The 17,016-nt window shown below is 51.1% G+C and overlaps 1 protein-coding gene across 2 annotated transcripts in view; it reads right to left on the bottom strand.

The window, feature by feature from the left end:
• Positions 1-9,067, bottom strand: part of MAMDC2 (MAM domain containing 2) — an 89,600-nt gene extending 80,533 nt beyond the window's left edge. For both annotated transcript variants that reach the window (XM_058657385.1, XM_058657386.1), the window contains exons 1-2: positions 8,248-9,067; positions 7,833-7,946 (exon numbers count right to left, since the gene is read on the bottom strand). In XM_058657385.1, the coding sequence (XP_058513368.1) occupies positions 7,833-7,946; positions 8,248-8,281 (148 nt within the window). In that variant the 5' untranslated portion in view covers positions 8,282-9,067. The remainder of the gene's footprint in view (positions 1-7,832; positions 7,947-8,247) is intronic.
• Positions 9,068-17,016: the final 7,949 nt, after the last annotated feature.

Genomic DNA, 17,016 nt, shown 5'->3' with positions numbered 1-17,016 from the left:
ACCTATGTGCTAATCCCTCACCATCAGCCTCTTAGGCCACTGATAGTCCTGTAACTAGAAAACCCACTGCCAACTCGATCTGCTTCACGCTGAGCTCTCTGACAGGGGGGTCCAGCAATGGAATGGCAACTGCACTGGCAAAGTCGGACAGATGGGCTAATTTCAGTCTAATCATTACTGGCCAACCCCCTTTTCATATGCACCAGTATCACTCTCTAGTGATACTGTGGTGCTGGGATTGTGCAGGCAGAGGCTCAGACAGTGCTGATGGGTGAGCAACCAGGAGCGGCATGTCATGGTGAAACAGACCGTGTACTGGTGAGCAAGCCAAACTGGTGCCCCACTGGTGCGTGTGGAAATGAAACACAAGTCTCCCGAGTCTTTGGAGTGCCACTGCAGAAAGGATTATTCAACACAACCTCTTTCACTACAGGGAAAAAACGTCACGATTCTCTTCGTTGTTTATTTGACTCACCAGCAATCTCAACAAGGACTTTGGAGCTAGATTAAATTCACAGTGTTTGCTGATGGCACGTACTCTCACCCGGCACTGGGGGAGGACGTGATCACTTTTCTGAAAGACGGAATGCTCTGATGAGGTGCTGGGGTGGTGTGGACACCCCAAGGATGAGATTTATGAGGTGGTATGCAAAGACAGGAACGGGAAGGGAGGAACAGGGAAGGTTCATTTCACCTGGGAAAACCACAGGATATTCAAGAAAGAACTGCGCATTGTTACAGTTGGATCCCATTTGGAGAGTTGAAAGTGAGACCAGGGGAATAAAAAAGCAAGGGCATACAGGTATACGGAAGCATGCACACAGAGCAAGAGGCAAGAAAGTAAGGGGTGTGTCAAGCAAAGGGCGTGCAAGGGAGAACACAGCAGCCATGCAGATGGGCACACATCATGACGGGCCTTGAGTGCTGCTCCGGGCAGTTGCAGTTCAGCCTGTAGGCCACAGGTAAGCATCGCAGAACTGTTCACGAACGCGCATGTCTTCTTAACCCATCTGCAGAGCCTGGGAACTGGCAGTCAGTCCAGGGCACAGCCTCAATCTCAGACACGTACCACCGTCATCTAAGGAGTCTGTTCATTTGTCATTGTGTGCCTGCTGGTTTTTTCTTAGTAATGCCAGGCCAAAAAAAATCAGGAATGCCAGGCAAAAAAATCAGGAATAACTGAAGTAGGAGCTGGGCATGACTATTCATAAGAAATATGCATAACACAACATTCCTATAGAAGAAGTTTTGATATGCTGCGATGTTCTGTACTCCTAAATGCTGTCCCCGTTTGTCAGTGGCACTCTGTTTTTCCTGGGTCACACTCCCTTCTTCCCTTGACAGTTGGGCAGGTAGAACCTAGACCTGAATGCACAGATGTGTCTGTATAATTGTGGGAGACTCTGAGATACCTACCAGGTGTGAACATTGGGACAGCTCCAGCCAGCATGCTCCAAACGGTTCAAGCCCCTGTAGGTCCTACTTACTGGGATATCTATCACTTCTGTTACTATAACTGGCTTCGCTCAGATTCTTAAAAATCAGCTATTACTTAATAAGATACAGAAATGGGAGCATTTTCAGGGTAACCTATTAAATAAAGCTCAGCTATTTAAAGAACCAAGACTGCTTATGTTATTTTCCAAGATGCAAGACACAAAACATGGTAACCATAAGCTAAGAGTTGCAAAGAAAACTTTGGAAGCACTAAGTCCTATTTCAGGAAATTGATATTTCTCCCAGCATACCGTCATTCTGGCTGCCTTTTCCAATTATGAAAAGAAAAACATCCTAAAAATTCCCAAGGGATCTAAGGATCCCATTCAGCAACTCTAGTTTTAACAAGGAGGAATGCAGACTCAGTGTTGACCTTGGAGTGGGTCACACGGAGTCTAAATGCAGAGGAGTCAGTCATGGCAGGAAGGAGCAGGGCAGGCAGGTAAAGCCCCAAGAATGAGAGTCAAACAAAAGAATCAAAGAACCCAGCATGACTGGCGGGGGGCCAAGGGTTAGGAGCTGTCCACAGAGCTTAGGAGCTAACAGGTGCATCTGATAATGGGTCTACTGGGAGGCACCAGCACCATCTACAGCAGAGCTCCAGCACAGGTCTGCGGGAAAACAGACAGGGACACAGCAGCTGAGACAGGAGAGGCGGGCGGGGGTGCGGGGGGCAGAAAGCAAGATATTCCTGACAAAACCCAAGAGTTTGCAGGGAAAACCAAGGGGGCACTGTAAGCCAAGTGTGAAACTCAGTGTTATCACTTTACATGCATGCCTCATTCAATCACACAAAAGTGAAATGAACGTCTTGGATGCTTAAAATAGAGCCAGAGAGAAGCAAATGCAGGCTGTGCCTCTGGTTGGAATGCGGAGCAATCTGCAGAACTCTCAGCAAAGCAGAATCCTGCCACTCCCCTTAAAGTGCTCCCCAGAAGCACACTGGAAAGGCGATATGAATGAGAAGACCTGAAGTTTATGATACTGATAAATCACAAACTTGGGATCAGTGAGAAAGCTCACTTCGTGCTAAATGCACTCAAGTGTACAATCTTCACAATGTTAGGAAACCAGTATTCCTATCTCCAGGAACGTCTCAGGAATCTGAGAGACAGAGAGGATAAATAACTCGCCCAAGACCACACAGTTTTAAAGGAAAGTGCATGGTTCCGACCCAACACGCCTAGAGCGTGTGTTAACAGCAGTAGCCGTTCCTCGGGACAAGGAGCCACCTTGGGGCAGAGTGAACCGGAAGCACGTAAGACAATACGGAAGGACATTTTCATGATCCAATATACTAGATTCATTCATCAACTATGAGGGCATTAGTAAAAGCCCATTAAAAGGTGAGTTTATATTAGCATTAAAGTATTTCCAAATGCAGGCATACAATGGGTCTTCAAAACACTCCGGAAAATATTTATCTTGAAAAACCTGTACACAGATTTCAAGGTGGGTTTTTCTGTTTTTCTTTCTCTTTTCTTTTTTTTTTTTTTTTTTTTTTTTTTTTTTTTTTTGCACTCACTCAAACTTGTCTTTGAACTCTACTTTTCCATGAACATATTGGAGTACCTTCGTGGCGTACCTACTGCATGCCAGGTCCTTTCATACACAATGAAGATGGTAAGTAGATAGGATCTCTGCACAGCTCAAAGAGCAACCAAGTGCTACTGAGGCTTATGGCGTCCACTGCAGTGATTTGGGGGATCGGTGGCCTTATGGCGTCCACTGCAGTGATTTAGGGGATTGGTGGCCTTGTCTCAGGGCTGTCTCAGGGCTGCCACTGCCAGCCTGGGAGTGTTACTGGAGGCCTGCTCCTTGGTAAAACGATGAGGCTGTCCAGGTTGATGTCTAAGGCAGGCAAGGAACACCGCCACACAGACAGCTGCTGGCTTCCAGCTTCTATACAATGTGGGCCTGCACTTCTGCTTTCAAAGCTCCAGGAGCAAACTCAGAGCACCAGGAACCCCAGGAGGGGAGGGATCACCTTATGAACTTCCATGGTGCCAGCGTGCAATGCTCACTCGGCCCTTGGAGCTCAGGAAAAAAAGCTGGCATTTACGGGAAGGAGAAGACTGGCCCTTCTCAAGCAGGCAGGCCCTTTGGGATCTCAGCCAGATGTTTGACTCAGCTGGAGTGCAGGAAGTATCGATGATAAATATACTTATCACTGTTAATAATAAGCGGCACATGACCAAGTGCAGAAGTGAAACTCGGGTGGCCAAGCAAGCAAGGGCGTCCTCACAGAGAAGGAAAAGTTGGCGTGAAGGCAGGGGTGTTGGGCAGGGACACACGCACCCGTGCTGACAAGGTCGTTTCGGTGTGCTCTGCCCAAGCCTCCCCTCAGCCCTTGGTTATGTTTGCACTTCTGCCTCAGACGCCATATCTCGCTCTGGCATACAAGACCTGACAAACTTTTCTCCCATATTAGGTGATTTCCTAACCCCCAACTTCTATTGTGGATGGACAGTGTGACACAGTGAGGGCTTTGGGTTTCCTTTCTTACCACCTCCAAGTTCACACATCTCTTTCAGTGCCTTGCTGTTCCAAACTCCCAGAAAGCAGCACCCGGATCAGCCTTCCTTTCCCTCCTCAGCTCCGCTAGCAGAGTCGGGTTAAAGGTAAGCAGCTACAACGTCCAAAGCTGAGAAGCCAAATCCACTTAATGACTGATTGGTGCTCTGACAGCTTAGACAGAGTCACCAAGGGCCGTCTCCAAGGGCTTCTGCCCCCACGGCTGGCATCAGGATAACAGAAAACCTTTTCTTTTTAATCCATTTATTTGATTGAAAAGGCAGATGAACAGAGAGAAGGAGAGACAAAAAGATCGACCATCCATTGATCCACTCCTTAAATGGCTGGCAGTAGCTGAGCTGATATGAGGTTAGGAGCCTGGAGCTTCCTCTGGGTCTCCCATGTGAGTGTACGGGTCCACCCACTTCGGTCAGCCTCTGCTGCCTTCCCAGGCTATCAGCAGGAGCTGGATCAGAAATGCAGCAGCCACGGGAGGCCAGTACCTCAGGAAGGGGCTTTGTTTGCTATGCCACTACACTGGGCCAAGAATAAACAATCTTGATTTCAATTGAGAACCATTATTCAAGGGGATTCCAACAGTCTCTAAATGGTAAATAAAATCAACATGATTTTACAGGATTAATAAATGAATAAAGAAGGTTTTTCTTTTTCTTCTTAAATAGTGGATAAACTAGACCACTTCTTATCTGGATTCCAATCAAACCTACAATTGGCAGTGAGTTTACATTAGTCTGGCAGAATTTCACTTCCTGTGACAAACTGGGGCAGGTATTTGGAGCAATGCTAGGATGGCACTTGGGGATACCCACTTCCCACACTGGAGCGCCAGAGTTCCAGTTCTGGCTCTGCCTGTGTGCACCTCGGCAGGTGGTGGCTGCAGGACTCACAGTCCTTGCTGCCCAAGCGGGAGACCCAGCCGGGGTGCTGAGATCCTCACGTTGGCTGCGCCCAGACCACCATTTAGAGTCAGCCAGGGAGTGGGAGACTACTTCCTTTCTCTCTCTGTCTCCTTCTCTCTTCCTTCCTCTCTCTCCTCTCTCAGGCACACACACACACACACACACACACACACACACACACACACACACACTCCACAACTCAAAGAGAAATCAAAAACTCAGCCGCAAACCACTGCAAAATAAGAAACTAGACAAGACCGTACTGAGTTGCAGTGCCGGGTCATCCGGAGCGGCACACGTGTTTTTCGGGGCATACCCTCCCTCGTAGCAGACAGCCTAAGCCAACATGCCGCCCTGATGAAATCCACCTTCTCTGTGCAAAGGCCCATAACCGAGGTGTATTGAAAGCATGATCAGAGACGTATAGACACTGAAAACTCTAAGGAAACTAAGCAGCAGACATCAAACACCATGTGGAGTCGCAGGAGAGACACGCTGCAGCCAGGAGACGTTGCCAGCCACCCTGAGATTCACTCTGCTGGTGAGGATTCGGACCTGTACACCTGCTGCCCGTCAACTCCTTTCACTGGGCATTAGTGCTGCTCTCACCACTGTGGTTCTCCTTACTGACCAAGGACAGGTGGGAAGTACTGCCCATGCTCCCGGAACTTGAGAGCAGGACTCTCTGAAACTCATACTTCCTCAGGTGGATCCAGCACACCGAGCCAGATGGAGCCCCTTGCAGAGGGGTTTGGAAACAGGATGAAGTCAATGTTTAGAGAGACATGTTGATAGCCTCGAAAACTTCAGCCTGGGACTGTTTTGTTAACTCTAATTGACCAATCCTGCAATGAATTCATTCAGGAAATTCTCTGTGATGGCTTCTGGGCAGGCAACCACAGCAACTGGCACACCTCTTTTCCCTCACTCCCCAGAGACCAGAGAAGATGATGGTCATGTCCAAGTTCTGGCCCTTGAAAAACAAGATCTGTACCGACCAAAGCCTAAGCTGCCCACTCCACCCTGCAGTGTCGGGATGAGAATGAACTCCTTCCCCGCCAGCCCAGCCAGGTCTGGGCCAGAAAGCCATGACCGTTAGAAAGAAAGCAAAGAGGAAAGCCACAGTGCCTTCATTATACTGCTAGATCGTAGCCACCTTTTCCTATAAGCATCTTACTGTTTTCTCTGGGTTTAACGGCCACGCGGGTGCCAAGTTGCCAGTTCAGCAGAGAGTGCATCCTGTGGTACATGTTCAGCCAGCGGTGGCATGCACTGGTCCAGAGGTGGGCTGTGAGGAGCCCTTCCCCAAGGACGGCTGGGGAGAGGGATCAGGGCCACTGGTCCTTGGTTTCTGGAGTGATGATTTCCTTTTTTCAGGGCCATACCACAGGAAGGCATGAGGAAAGCTGCTCATGCTCAGACACCTTCCACCTGGTCAGGGCCACCCCCCCACAGGGTCAACAGCACAGGTATGTCAGGGGGTCATGGCCCCCACACAGGGTCAACAGTGCAGGTGTGCCAGGGGAAACAGTGAGGATGAGCTCACACTGTAGATACCCTTTGCTTTTGGGCACAGACCACTGAGCCGTGACAGCAACCTCTCAGAACCCAGACCTGTTCCAGACACAGTGGGGTTCGACCACCTGAATCTGTCACCGGCCCACAGGAGCAGCTTCTTGAGTTGGAGAAGCTTTGAGGCTGCAGAGTCAACTCTCCAGACTCACACTGGTGGCACAGGTAAGTAAGGCGGGCTGGCACAGCGCTCTCACACTATCAGGTCAGGGGAAGGCAGTGAGATCCAGAGAGACTTTCCTAAGGCTGTTGGCGGATAGGGCCCCCATCCCATGAGGAAGGAACGATGGCCTTTACCTGGCTACAGTGAACAAGCCCAGGTGTTGAAGACTTAGCATCCACCGGAAGTAGGACTACTACCAACTTACTTCCTTCATGTTCCCCTCCCTGCCCGGATGGCCTGAGTCAGCCAGGCATTGGCTGGGTAGTGCAGACCCCGTGGTACCGGACAGAGAGGCACCCTACTGTGTGAACGGTGCTGTCCTCAAGCCTGGGACAGACAGCATGCTGGAGACAGCTCCCTCAGCCTGTGCAGGGATTGGGGGTGCCACCCTTCTCCAGGGAGGCTAGCTGAGTGAGGACGCCGGCTGGCAGGCTTCACAGCCAGTGCTGTGGTTTACAAACAGGGCTCTCTTCCAGCCAGGAGGCTCTGAGGCATCAGGCTTACAGATGGTGGCACAAGAGAAAGGGGGTGGGGCATGGGCCAGTGCCCGTGATTGGGTTCTGAAAATCACTGATTTTTTCTTACAGTACACAACAACTAAGAAGACACTTCTGACATCTTCCCCCTTCGCCCCCCACCAACACATACTTCAACTTTGTCATTGGAACCCAAACAGTGAGCCATACCGTGAACAAGGCCCAACGCTAGCCAGCTCTGCAGTCCAAAGATGAAACCACACAGCCAAGTCGCTCCCCGCCCAGGGAAGCCGCAGGGTTTAGCACTGACACCCACACACAGCAGCTAGGGACCAATTGGCAAAGCTGGACCAGAACCTGTTCTTTCTGTCCAGCGTTCCCAGATCCTGATGCTGCTTGCACCCGGCCTGCTGGCAGCACCCATTGGTTTCTCTGGACTCCTGGCCTCGCTCCCTCCTAGTATGGAGTGCTGGGGAGGCACCAACGCCCCGGACTCTGCCTGTGGACCAGGTAAACAAAGGTCTGCTTCCCGACTCTGACAGCACAGCACACTGCTGGAAGGAGCATGGGGAGGCAGGCTTCTCCTCCCGGAGGGATTGAACTCCAAGATAACAATATCCATGCGGAAAGAAAGCCAGCCAGCAAGCAAGAAAGTTCACCTCGAGCCCTCTCCACACCGAGCCCCCTTACCTTCCTCATTCAAAATCCAAGGCAGAAACTCCGACACTGAATCAAAGCCACAAGTGTCCTCTTCAAAGGCGCAGGAGCCCGCAGGCAGGTCCAGGGCGCCGGCCAGCTGCAGGGCTGTGGGCGCAAAACCAGCTTCAGTTCAGACGCCCGCACGCGAGCGTTTGCACCCACTCGGGGCGTCCCACGAGTGTCCCCCCGCCCCGTGAAAGCGGGAGACAGCTCAGGGCAGAGGGGTGCACTACCTCCCGCGGCACCCCAGGGCGCGACCCAACTCCAGCCCTGACTGGGTCAGGGGCAGAAGGTTAGGGGCTGCAGAGACGGCCAGGTTAAGCCCAGCTGGCAGCGCCCCTGGGGGCAGCAAGGCCTGAGCAAGTCGTGAGCGCACCTTCCGGGGTCTCCCGAGTCCACGTCTTACCTTGCACCGCCAGGAGGACGGCCCTGAACAGCATGGTTACGCTTGCAGGAGGAGGAGGAGGGGAGGCTCCAGGTGCGAGCCGCCAGCCACCGGCCACCCGCGGAACGCTAGTGCGGGGCGCGGGCACGCGGCAAAGCGTGTGCGGCTGGCGGTTCCACTTGGCGCAGCGGCGCCGGGAGACGAGCCGGACGCCCCGCGGGGCGGGCAGCCGGGCTGGACCCGGGGCTGCAGCAGGGGGCCGGGCGGGGAGCAGACGTTTGCACACTTGGGAAGGGTCAGCGGCGCCTGGGATTTTAGAGCTTGGGAGAAGACCCTCTCCGGCTGCTGGGAGGGGCCGGCCTTGCCGAGCCTTGGTGCTGGAAGGACCTTAGGCCCCCGCCCCGCCCCTCGCGGTGGGAAACTAGCTTATTTCTGGGGTTAGCTTCCCCGCATCTGCGAATCAGTCCTGCACGACTGACCCTAATTTTAACTTCTTCGCCCTAGAATAGAGGGGCAGGAATTCTCTTTAGGGCAGCCGAGAAGCAAATTTGGAAACGGTGGCACGGCCCGGTCTTGTATCTCCCCGATCTCAGCTCGGATGGCCCCACCTCCCTAACTTTTTAGCCAGTGGAATGCCAGGCATGCCTAAGCCTCAGCGCCCTCTGAATCCCCCAAATGGACACGTGCCCCTTCTCCAGAGGATCAGGAAGGATGGACGAGTGGCAGGGGACTCAGCTGGGACCCGGAGTGTACAGCGGGGCCAGCGGGGGGCGGGGTGGGGCGCGCCTGGGCGGGGGTTCCAGGAAGACACCTGTTCCCTACAAGCTGGCTGGAGCGCTGAGTTTCCCACCATCTCTTCAGGGAAGAGGTGTGACTCCGCGCCTTCCTGCTCACATTTGTGTCCTCCAACTTGAAGGCGCCTCCGAATCCCTGGAGGCCGCGCCCTCAGAGGCTCCAGGACCTGGGGTTATGTACAAAAGCCTTCTCTTCCCCTCCACCGGCAGCTCCTCTTCAGTCTCCTGTGCTTAGATCCCTCAACACCTCAGCACCTGCAGGTTCTCTTCTCCAAGTTCTGGGTCTTTCTCCATCCCCTACTCGGTGATTTTATCCAACCGTAGTCCTCCTGTAGGCCACTGTGTGTCACTAGCTTAGCCTGCTCGCTAGCTCCAGCCTCTTCCACCTCACCATTTTCAATGTCTTCCCATACCTCACATGTCCCACCACAAATCCTCATGCCTCTCAAATCTGGACTTCTGTCCTAGCTCAGGACATGAACCTCAGCCATTCTGTCTTATCAACATACTGCTGATACCTGCCGGCTCCAACTCTAAAACAGCTTTGTCCTTCTTGCCTTGGCACTTTTTTCTTTTTTTAAGATTTAGTTTCGGGGCCTGGTGGCGTGGCCTAGCGGCTAAAGTCCTCGCCTTGAACGCCCCGGGATCCCATAGGGGCGCTGGTTCTAATCCCGGCAGCTCCACTTCCCATCCAGCTGCTCCTCCCCACCCCAGCCAATGAGCAGCTGCACGGACTCTGGAGAGGGCAAAGCCGAGATGTGCTGGACTTGGAGGGCGCAGGCTGGATTCAGAGCAGGAGTCCCACACTGAAAACAGAGTCAAGGATGTGCAGACATAGAAGGTGAGACCCGGCACTGAGCTCTGTTCACCCACTCACTTTCAGACTACTCAGGACGGGAGTTTTGCGTTCATGTAAAGGAAACTCCTTTTCCTTCCACACATGATCACGATTGCAAAGGCTGGGCCAGACCAGAGCCAGCAGGCTAGAATTCTATCCGCATCTCCCACACAGAGAGCAGGAACCCCGTCGCTCGGGTCAGCTTCTGTGTCTTGCACAGGCATTTTAGCAGAGCTGGCCTGAAATGGGGCCACCACGACTTGAACTGTTGGTCATTAGGATGCCAGGTGGTAGCTTAACCCACTGGACCGCACCACCAGCCCCCATAGGATGCCAGGTGGTAGCTTAACCCACTGAACTGCACCACCAGCCCCCAAGCGATCTGTTACCAATATCCTCCAGGCAGTTAGCAATGGTGCTGAATTCTAGACGTACAGTCGGAGCATCCAGAGAACATAGAATTGAATTATATTTTTCCCTAGCAACAATCGGAACACTGGAGAGTATTCTGCTTTGCGACGGTGTGAAGCAGCAGGCTGTCACAGACCTGGAGTGAACAGGTGTGTATCCTCTATGAAGAGTAATGTAGCAATGTCTGAAAAACCTAAAATCCTGTTGCTATTATAATTTTGCCATTCTACATCCAGGCATTTATAGCACAAATGTACTTATACATATCCAAAGGGATTAATTGCTTGTCATATTAAAAGATCAAAATAATCTAAATTAAGCAGCAACAAAGGAGTTGTTAAAACATGAAGGCACATCTATATAGTGCAATATTACAAAGGCATTTAAGGATGTATATTTTATAGAATTATTTGAAAAATCTCCAGGAGGTATTGTTAGGAAAAAAAGAAACACCAAGGTCCAGGACACTGTGTATACACAGTGGGGGACAATACGATGCACAGCTCATTCAAAGGGCAATTCTTGAAAGCTTTGCAATAAGTTGGTGGCACTGGTGGCAACTGGAAAAGAACCCAGAGGTCAGGGGCGGGGCCAGGTAAAGGGACATGTGATGGTGCTGACGCCCAGCTGCAGATTCCTGTTGCTCCTCCTGCCCATCAGGCAGTTGAGTTAGTGACTGGGTTGTGGGATCCTGCTGGTTCTCTGTCGCTGTGCCGTCGAATGGATGCAGTCGGGCTAGCACTGCGTGAGGTGTGTCGGCATGTGCTGTCGGACTTAGGCTGCAGACTCACACAAGTTCAGAATCAACCTACAAGGCACTGGCCTGGCCAACAAGCCTTAGAAGCTAAGCTGCCGTTAAGACGCCCACCTCTCAAAGCGCAGAACGTGGGTTTGAGTTCTGTGTCCAGCCCGATTCCAACGTGCCACCAGGGCTCCCTTGCAGAGGAAACATGATGTCGTGGGCTCCTGCTGCCCACATAGGAGACCTGGATTCAACTCTGCCTCCCAGGCCTGTGCAGGGGCACAATTTATGGAATGATAAAAGTGACTGGAACCTGGTTCTATTTCTCTTCCTCTCAAATTTTATTTGTATTTGTGTCTATGTATTTATTGGAAAGGCAGAAGGCAGAGACAGAAATGGGACGAGGAGAGAGGGAGGAAGGGAAAGAGAGAAGCCAGCATTTCTATTCACCGCTTCACTCCCCAGATGTGCTAGTCCAAAGAGCCAGCTGCTTTCCAGGGAACTGGATCGGAAGCACAGCAGGATTAGAACCTAGGCATTCCCACGCAGCAGGAGAGGGTCCCTACTGGCAGCTAAATCCAGCACTCCTCAATCACTGCCCCAGAAGGAAACAGTTATGAATTAATCAGCTGCAGCCGTGTTCTCAAGCCCTGTCGACAGACCTGCACAAGTCTCGCAAGGCCAGGGACACGCCTGTCTTAGAAAACCCCTCCATCTTCCTCCACCACCTGCACAGTTCACAAGTAAAGCTTACAACTTCGCCATGGTTTACACCAAAATGAACAACCATCTAACAGCTAGCAAGATACAATAACACATTGAGGACACAGAACTAAAGATTAGATTTGGTTAAGTTTATAGTCAGTATGCTACATGTTATCAATTTTGTTGTCAGGTACTAGAGCCTAGATTATAACAAAGTCACAATGAGTATTAATGAAGCAAAGAGAATTTTTTTTTATTGCAAAGTTAGATATACAGAGAGGAGGACAAACAGAGAGGAAGATCTTCCATCTGAGAGGGTTCACTCCCCCAAGCAGCCGCAACAGCTGGTGCTGAGCCGATCCGAAGCCAGGAGCCAGCAGCTTCTTCCGGGTCTCCCACGCGGGTCCAGGGTCCCAAAGCTTTGGGCTGTCCTGGACTGCTTTCCCAGGTCACAAGCAGGGAGCTGGATGGGAAGCAGGGCTGACAGGATTAGAACTGGCGCCCATATGGGAAATGGGGTGGTCAAGGCGAGGGCTTTAACCACTACGCTATCACACTGGGCCCCGAAGCAAAGAGAATTTAATCAGTGTCTTCATGTCACTCTCAAATAAGAAAGCTGATTTTTTGTTGTTAATTTATCAATCCTTTGTGCTGTGGAAATGGAGGATGGCCTAAAGTCTTTGACCCCTGCACCTGCATAGGAGACCCAGAAGAAGCACCTGGCTTGAGATGGGCTCAGCTACAGCTGTTGTAGCTATTTAGGGAGTGAAGTGCCAGATGGCTGTCTTTCTCTTTGTCTTTCCTCTCTGTGAATCTGCCTTTCCAATTAAAAATGTTTTCTTAAAAGAAACATATAACAGCTCTAAATTGTTTTATGTACTTAAAGTGGTCTGAGACTGAGTTACAATTGTAATTTCTAGATAGCCAGTAGGTGTGTTAGTTAATTATGTCCAAATAGCTCTTCATCTAGTTGTCACCCATGGTTGTTTTAAGATTTCCCATGCCATCAAAAGCAGGACCCAAGTAACCTAATAAGCTTTGCTGTTCGTGCCTACAATCACAGTGATAGCGCCTTAAGGCCATCTCATCAGTTGAAATCCTTGCAGTCACCCTAGTGCGGATGCCCTTGGTAAAGAAAAACGTGACACGTATCAGAAGGGCACATGTTCCTTCAGGGAACTAGGGGTTTATCTATCAGAATGCAAGAGCAAATATCAACATTAGATTACTACAGCTGCTTCATTCTTCCCTCCCCAGAAAACCATAAAAAGAGGTCAGGCCGCTGAAGAAGCTGCTGATGGAATCAATGCAAAGTTGTAAACAGTACTTTGCTTTCAGAGACTAAACATTTAGGAGAAAATAGAAACTGGTTGCTTTCAATAAGTGAATGTAGTGCTGCCCACAAAGCACCGTCCATGGAAATGATGGTCAGGAAAGCTGCCCAGTGTGCCCAGCTGTGCCTGCCCCAAAGGAGGCCCCATGCTTCCAAAGCCACCGAGACAGAGCCCTCATTCCTGGCCTGCGCTGGTAAGAACTCAGACTGAAGCAGCTTGATCAACACAGTAGTTTGTTCTTTTATTGTGACCCAACCCACTAACACCTCTAGTGCTGCCAAGAGCAGCCCGTCTGCTGTGAGAGCTGGCCTTCAGCCAGTGTGTGGAAGGACACAGTGGACTTCAGCAGCATCGCTTCCAGGAGAGAGGTAAGCTGCTCATTGTTCCTTTACTTACAGAACAAGGACAATGATCTCACAGAGCCTAAGAAAACACACAGGACTCTGACTGCCACATCACACGCACGCTTCTTAACACACAGTGTTCACAGAAGGCACTGTGCTGGGTATTCAAGGAGGGATAAGGCAATCCGGAGCCAGGAACCAGGGCACTCATCTGGGTCTCCCACGCGGGTGCAGGGTCCCAAGGTTTGGGCTGTCCTTGACTGCTTTCCCAGGCCACAAGCAGGGAGCTGGGTGGAATACGAACCAGCACCCATATGGGAACCCAGCGTGTGCAAGGCAAGGACTTTAGCCACTAGGCTACCACGCTGGGCCCTCAGTACCTCTTTTGTAGATCGTGCTATTTCACTAGGACATGAGTCATGGAAACACAGGTAGAAGGGAGACATGAAGGAAGAAACAGACATTTGAAAAAAAGTGTTCCTGGCTGGCAGGAAAGACATTCAGCTCCCAAATTCTTTTCCCTGTTACAGAAAAGTATTTTATAAAAAATGAAGAAAGTTTTTTCATATATAAAAAAAGATGTATCCATTTTTTCTTGAAAGTCAGAGTTACAAAGAGAGAGATCCTCCATATACTGGTTCACTCCCGAAACAGCTCCAAGGGCAGAGCCAGGCCAGTCCAAACTGGGTACTAGGAACATCTTCCAGGTTCCCTACCTGGGTGCATGGTCCTGGGCTTGGACTGTCCTACATGGGTGCATGGTCCTGGGCTTGGACTGTCCTACATGGGTGCATGGTCCTGGGCTTGGACTGTCCTACATGGGTGCATGGTCCTGGGCTTGGACTGTCCTACATGGGTGCATGGTCCTGGGCTTGGACTGTCCTACATGGGTGCATGGTCCTGGGCTTGGACTGTCCTACATGGGTGCATGGTCCTGGGCTTGGACTATCCTCCACTGTTTTCCCAGGCACACAAAAAGAGCTAGATCAGGGAGTGGAGCAGCTGGGACACAAACCAGAACTCTTACGGGATGCTGGTGCCACAGGCTGGACAGAGGTGGGGTCGGAATCAGAGGAGCAGGCGTTGGACGCCGCAGGTAAGCCCTGTGTGGGGAACCGACCTCTCACCTCCCAGGGCTTGGCTTCAGTACCTGCTGCTTCCCCTGTTTCTGCCCACGCATGTGCTTCTGGGGCAGCAGCAACAGCTCAAGTAGTCAGATTCCTGCGGGAGACCCAGCTGGAGTTCCAGGCTCCTGCTTTGGCCTGGCTCAGTCTCAACTGTTGCAGGTATTTGGGGACTATATCAGTGAACGGAAGATTTCTATTTGTCTGAGGCACTGGCAAAACTCATTGGGCTACAGGGGTAGACAGATCTCAGGAACATTTTCCAAGGCTGAATGGGGACGCTGTGGCTGGACAACGCACTGTCCTTCCCTTATTGAAATCCTGGGTGCTGAATTCCACCTGCTCAGCGGGAGGAGCAGAGAGGCTTGGTTTGTGATCATACCACAACGTGTCCTTGTTTGTGATCATACCACAACGTGTCCTTGTTTGTGATCATACTACAACGTGTCCTTGTTTGGGGCAATGCTAGTAATCCCTGCTCCTTCTGGCTTTCACAGTTAAGTGGAAACAGAACAGGAAGGAAAGGTTGTCTATGTGGGATGAAGCAAAGACCGGGATGCTCTTTCACTTCCGCTAACTCTTATTCAACACCTACAAAGTATCTTTCTGCCAACAGCACTGACATGGAGTTGATGTGCCAGCTAAGGCTTTACTAGTTCTGCTTCATTTCATTCTCAGAACATCCCTATCTGGTAAGCACAGCGTCCTCTTCATCCCACAGAAAAGGAAACCAAGGCTACGGAGAATAACCCTACCTCCAGAGCCCTGGCTCCAAGATCCTGCACTGCTAACATCTGCCTTGCTTGCCATCTAAAGCCCTTCCAAACACAGATGTTTCTGCACATCTGAAGGCAGTCCTGGCTTCAACCCATGGATCTGCCCTTCCCCAGCTGTGCCACCACTCTAGTCAGGTCTCTGAAATACTCTGAGCCTCAAAAGTGAGATTGATACTGGTGTCCCACTCCATTTTTCATTGTGACAAAATACCCAAGCTTGAGCAATTGATCAATTGGCCATTGAAGCTGGCAGCTGGACGCCCTTGCCTGGGCAGCTGCACCTGACCAGGACCACGTGCTGTGTGTGGTGGAAAGGCAGAAGGGCAGCTAAGGGCATTCAAGAGAAGCAAAACACAGGGGAGTAACACACATTGTGACACCTGCTCCGGAAGCAATCCCTCCAGTCCCAGGACAAGGCATAGTTCCTCTTGACTTTCACCACTTGGAACACCCACCTCCCCACTCTACCGCAATGACCGTCACATTTCAGGATGAGTTTAGAGGGGACAAAACATGTTTGAACCCTAACGCTGTCATCGGAAAGATTGGTTAAGAATGAACACACTAATGGATGCATGACTGCCCAGCATGCTGCTGATGTGGAGCAAATGCCAGCTCCCACAGAGAGGTAGAGCAGGAACTGCAACTGCTGCTTACGGACAAGGAGAGCTGAGCAAGGATGCTGAGAGGCAGGGGCAGAGGTAAGGAGTAATCACATCTCATGTGAAGTCCAGCGTCCTTTTCCCTGAAGTTGTTCAGCCTTCCGGATGTCTGGAAGGCCTCCTCATGGTGCTCAGTATGGCTTGCATTCTCAAGGGATTCTGGAAGCTGCTGGAAGCAGCGGCCACTGGTGCAGGTGCATTTGGGCTCAGTGAAGACAGCTGGAGGCTCTTCCTGGCAGCTGTGGAAGGCAGCTTTCCTCACACTGTTGGATCAGGTGCACAGCAGGCTTTGAGAAGTTCCATCCACAGCCCTTCTGCTCCTGACTCTCCCTAAGCAAGGACACATGTTGGGCAGCTTGCCCTCAGCCTCATCGGTGTGTGATAAACCACAGGCCATGTTACGAGGGGATGTAACCAAAGACACCTAGCCCTGGTGGGACATGAAGAAGGCTCACTCTCTTCCCTCAAAGAATTTAGACTGAATGGGCTCATGAGCCACGTGCATCCAAGCGAGACCGCACTTCCTTCATATTGGAATCTGGTAGGACCTGCTTCTGACACAACTGTGACACAGACACAGGATCATAAAATAGTTGATAGGATGTCAGTCCAAAAGGAAATCTAGTGGCTGTCGTTACAGCAGCAGGTCAAGCCACAGCGTGTGGTGCTACAATCCCATAGGGCACTGGCCTCGAGAACTGGCTGCTCCCTGGTATTGGCCCGGAAAACCAGTGCAAGATGGCCCAAGCGTCGGGTCCCTGCACCTGCCAAGAAGCTCCTGACAGCTTTCCCAGTCCCAGCTGTTGCAGCCATCTAGGGAGAGAGCCAGCAGATTCAAGTTTTCTTTCTCTCTCCCTCTCTCTCTCTCCAATCTTGCCTTTCAAATCAACAAATAAATGTTTGTTTGCTTAAGAAAATCTAGATGCCCGTGAGTTCCATTACCTCCTTGCACAGATGAGAAAATGGAATCCAAAGAGAAAAAATAATTTAGCCAGCATCAAGTAACCCCTACTGGGGTAACTGATTCCTGAACCCAGGTTTCAGAATTATAGTCAGATTT

The sequence above is a fragment of the Ochotona princeps genome, chromosome 31, assembly GCF_030435755.1.
Source record: "Ochotona princeps isolate mOchPri1 chromosome 31, mOchPri1.hap1, whole genome shotgun sequence".
Taxonomy (NCBI): domain Eukaryota; kingdom Metazoa; phylum Chordata; class Mammalia; order Lagomorpha; family Ochotonidae; genus Ochotona; species Ochotona princeps.
This window is presented reverse-complemented; position numbering and strand designations above follow the sequence as displayed.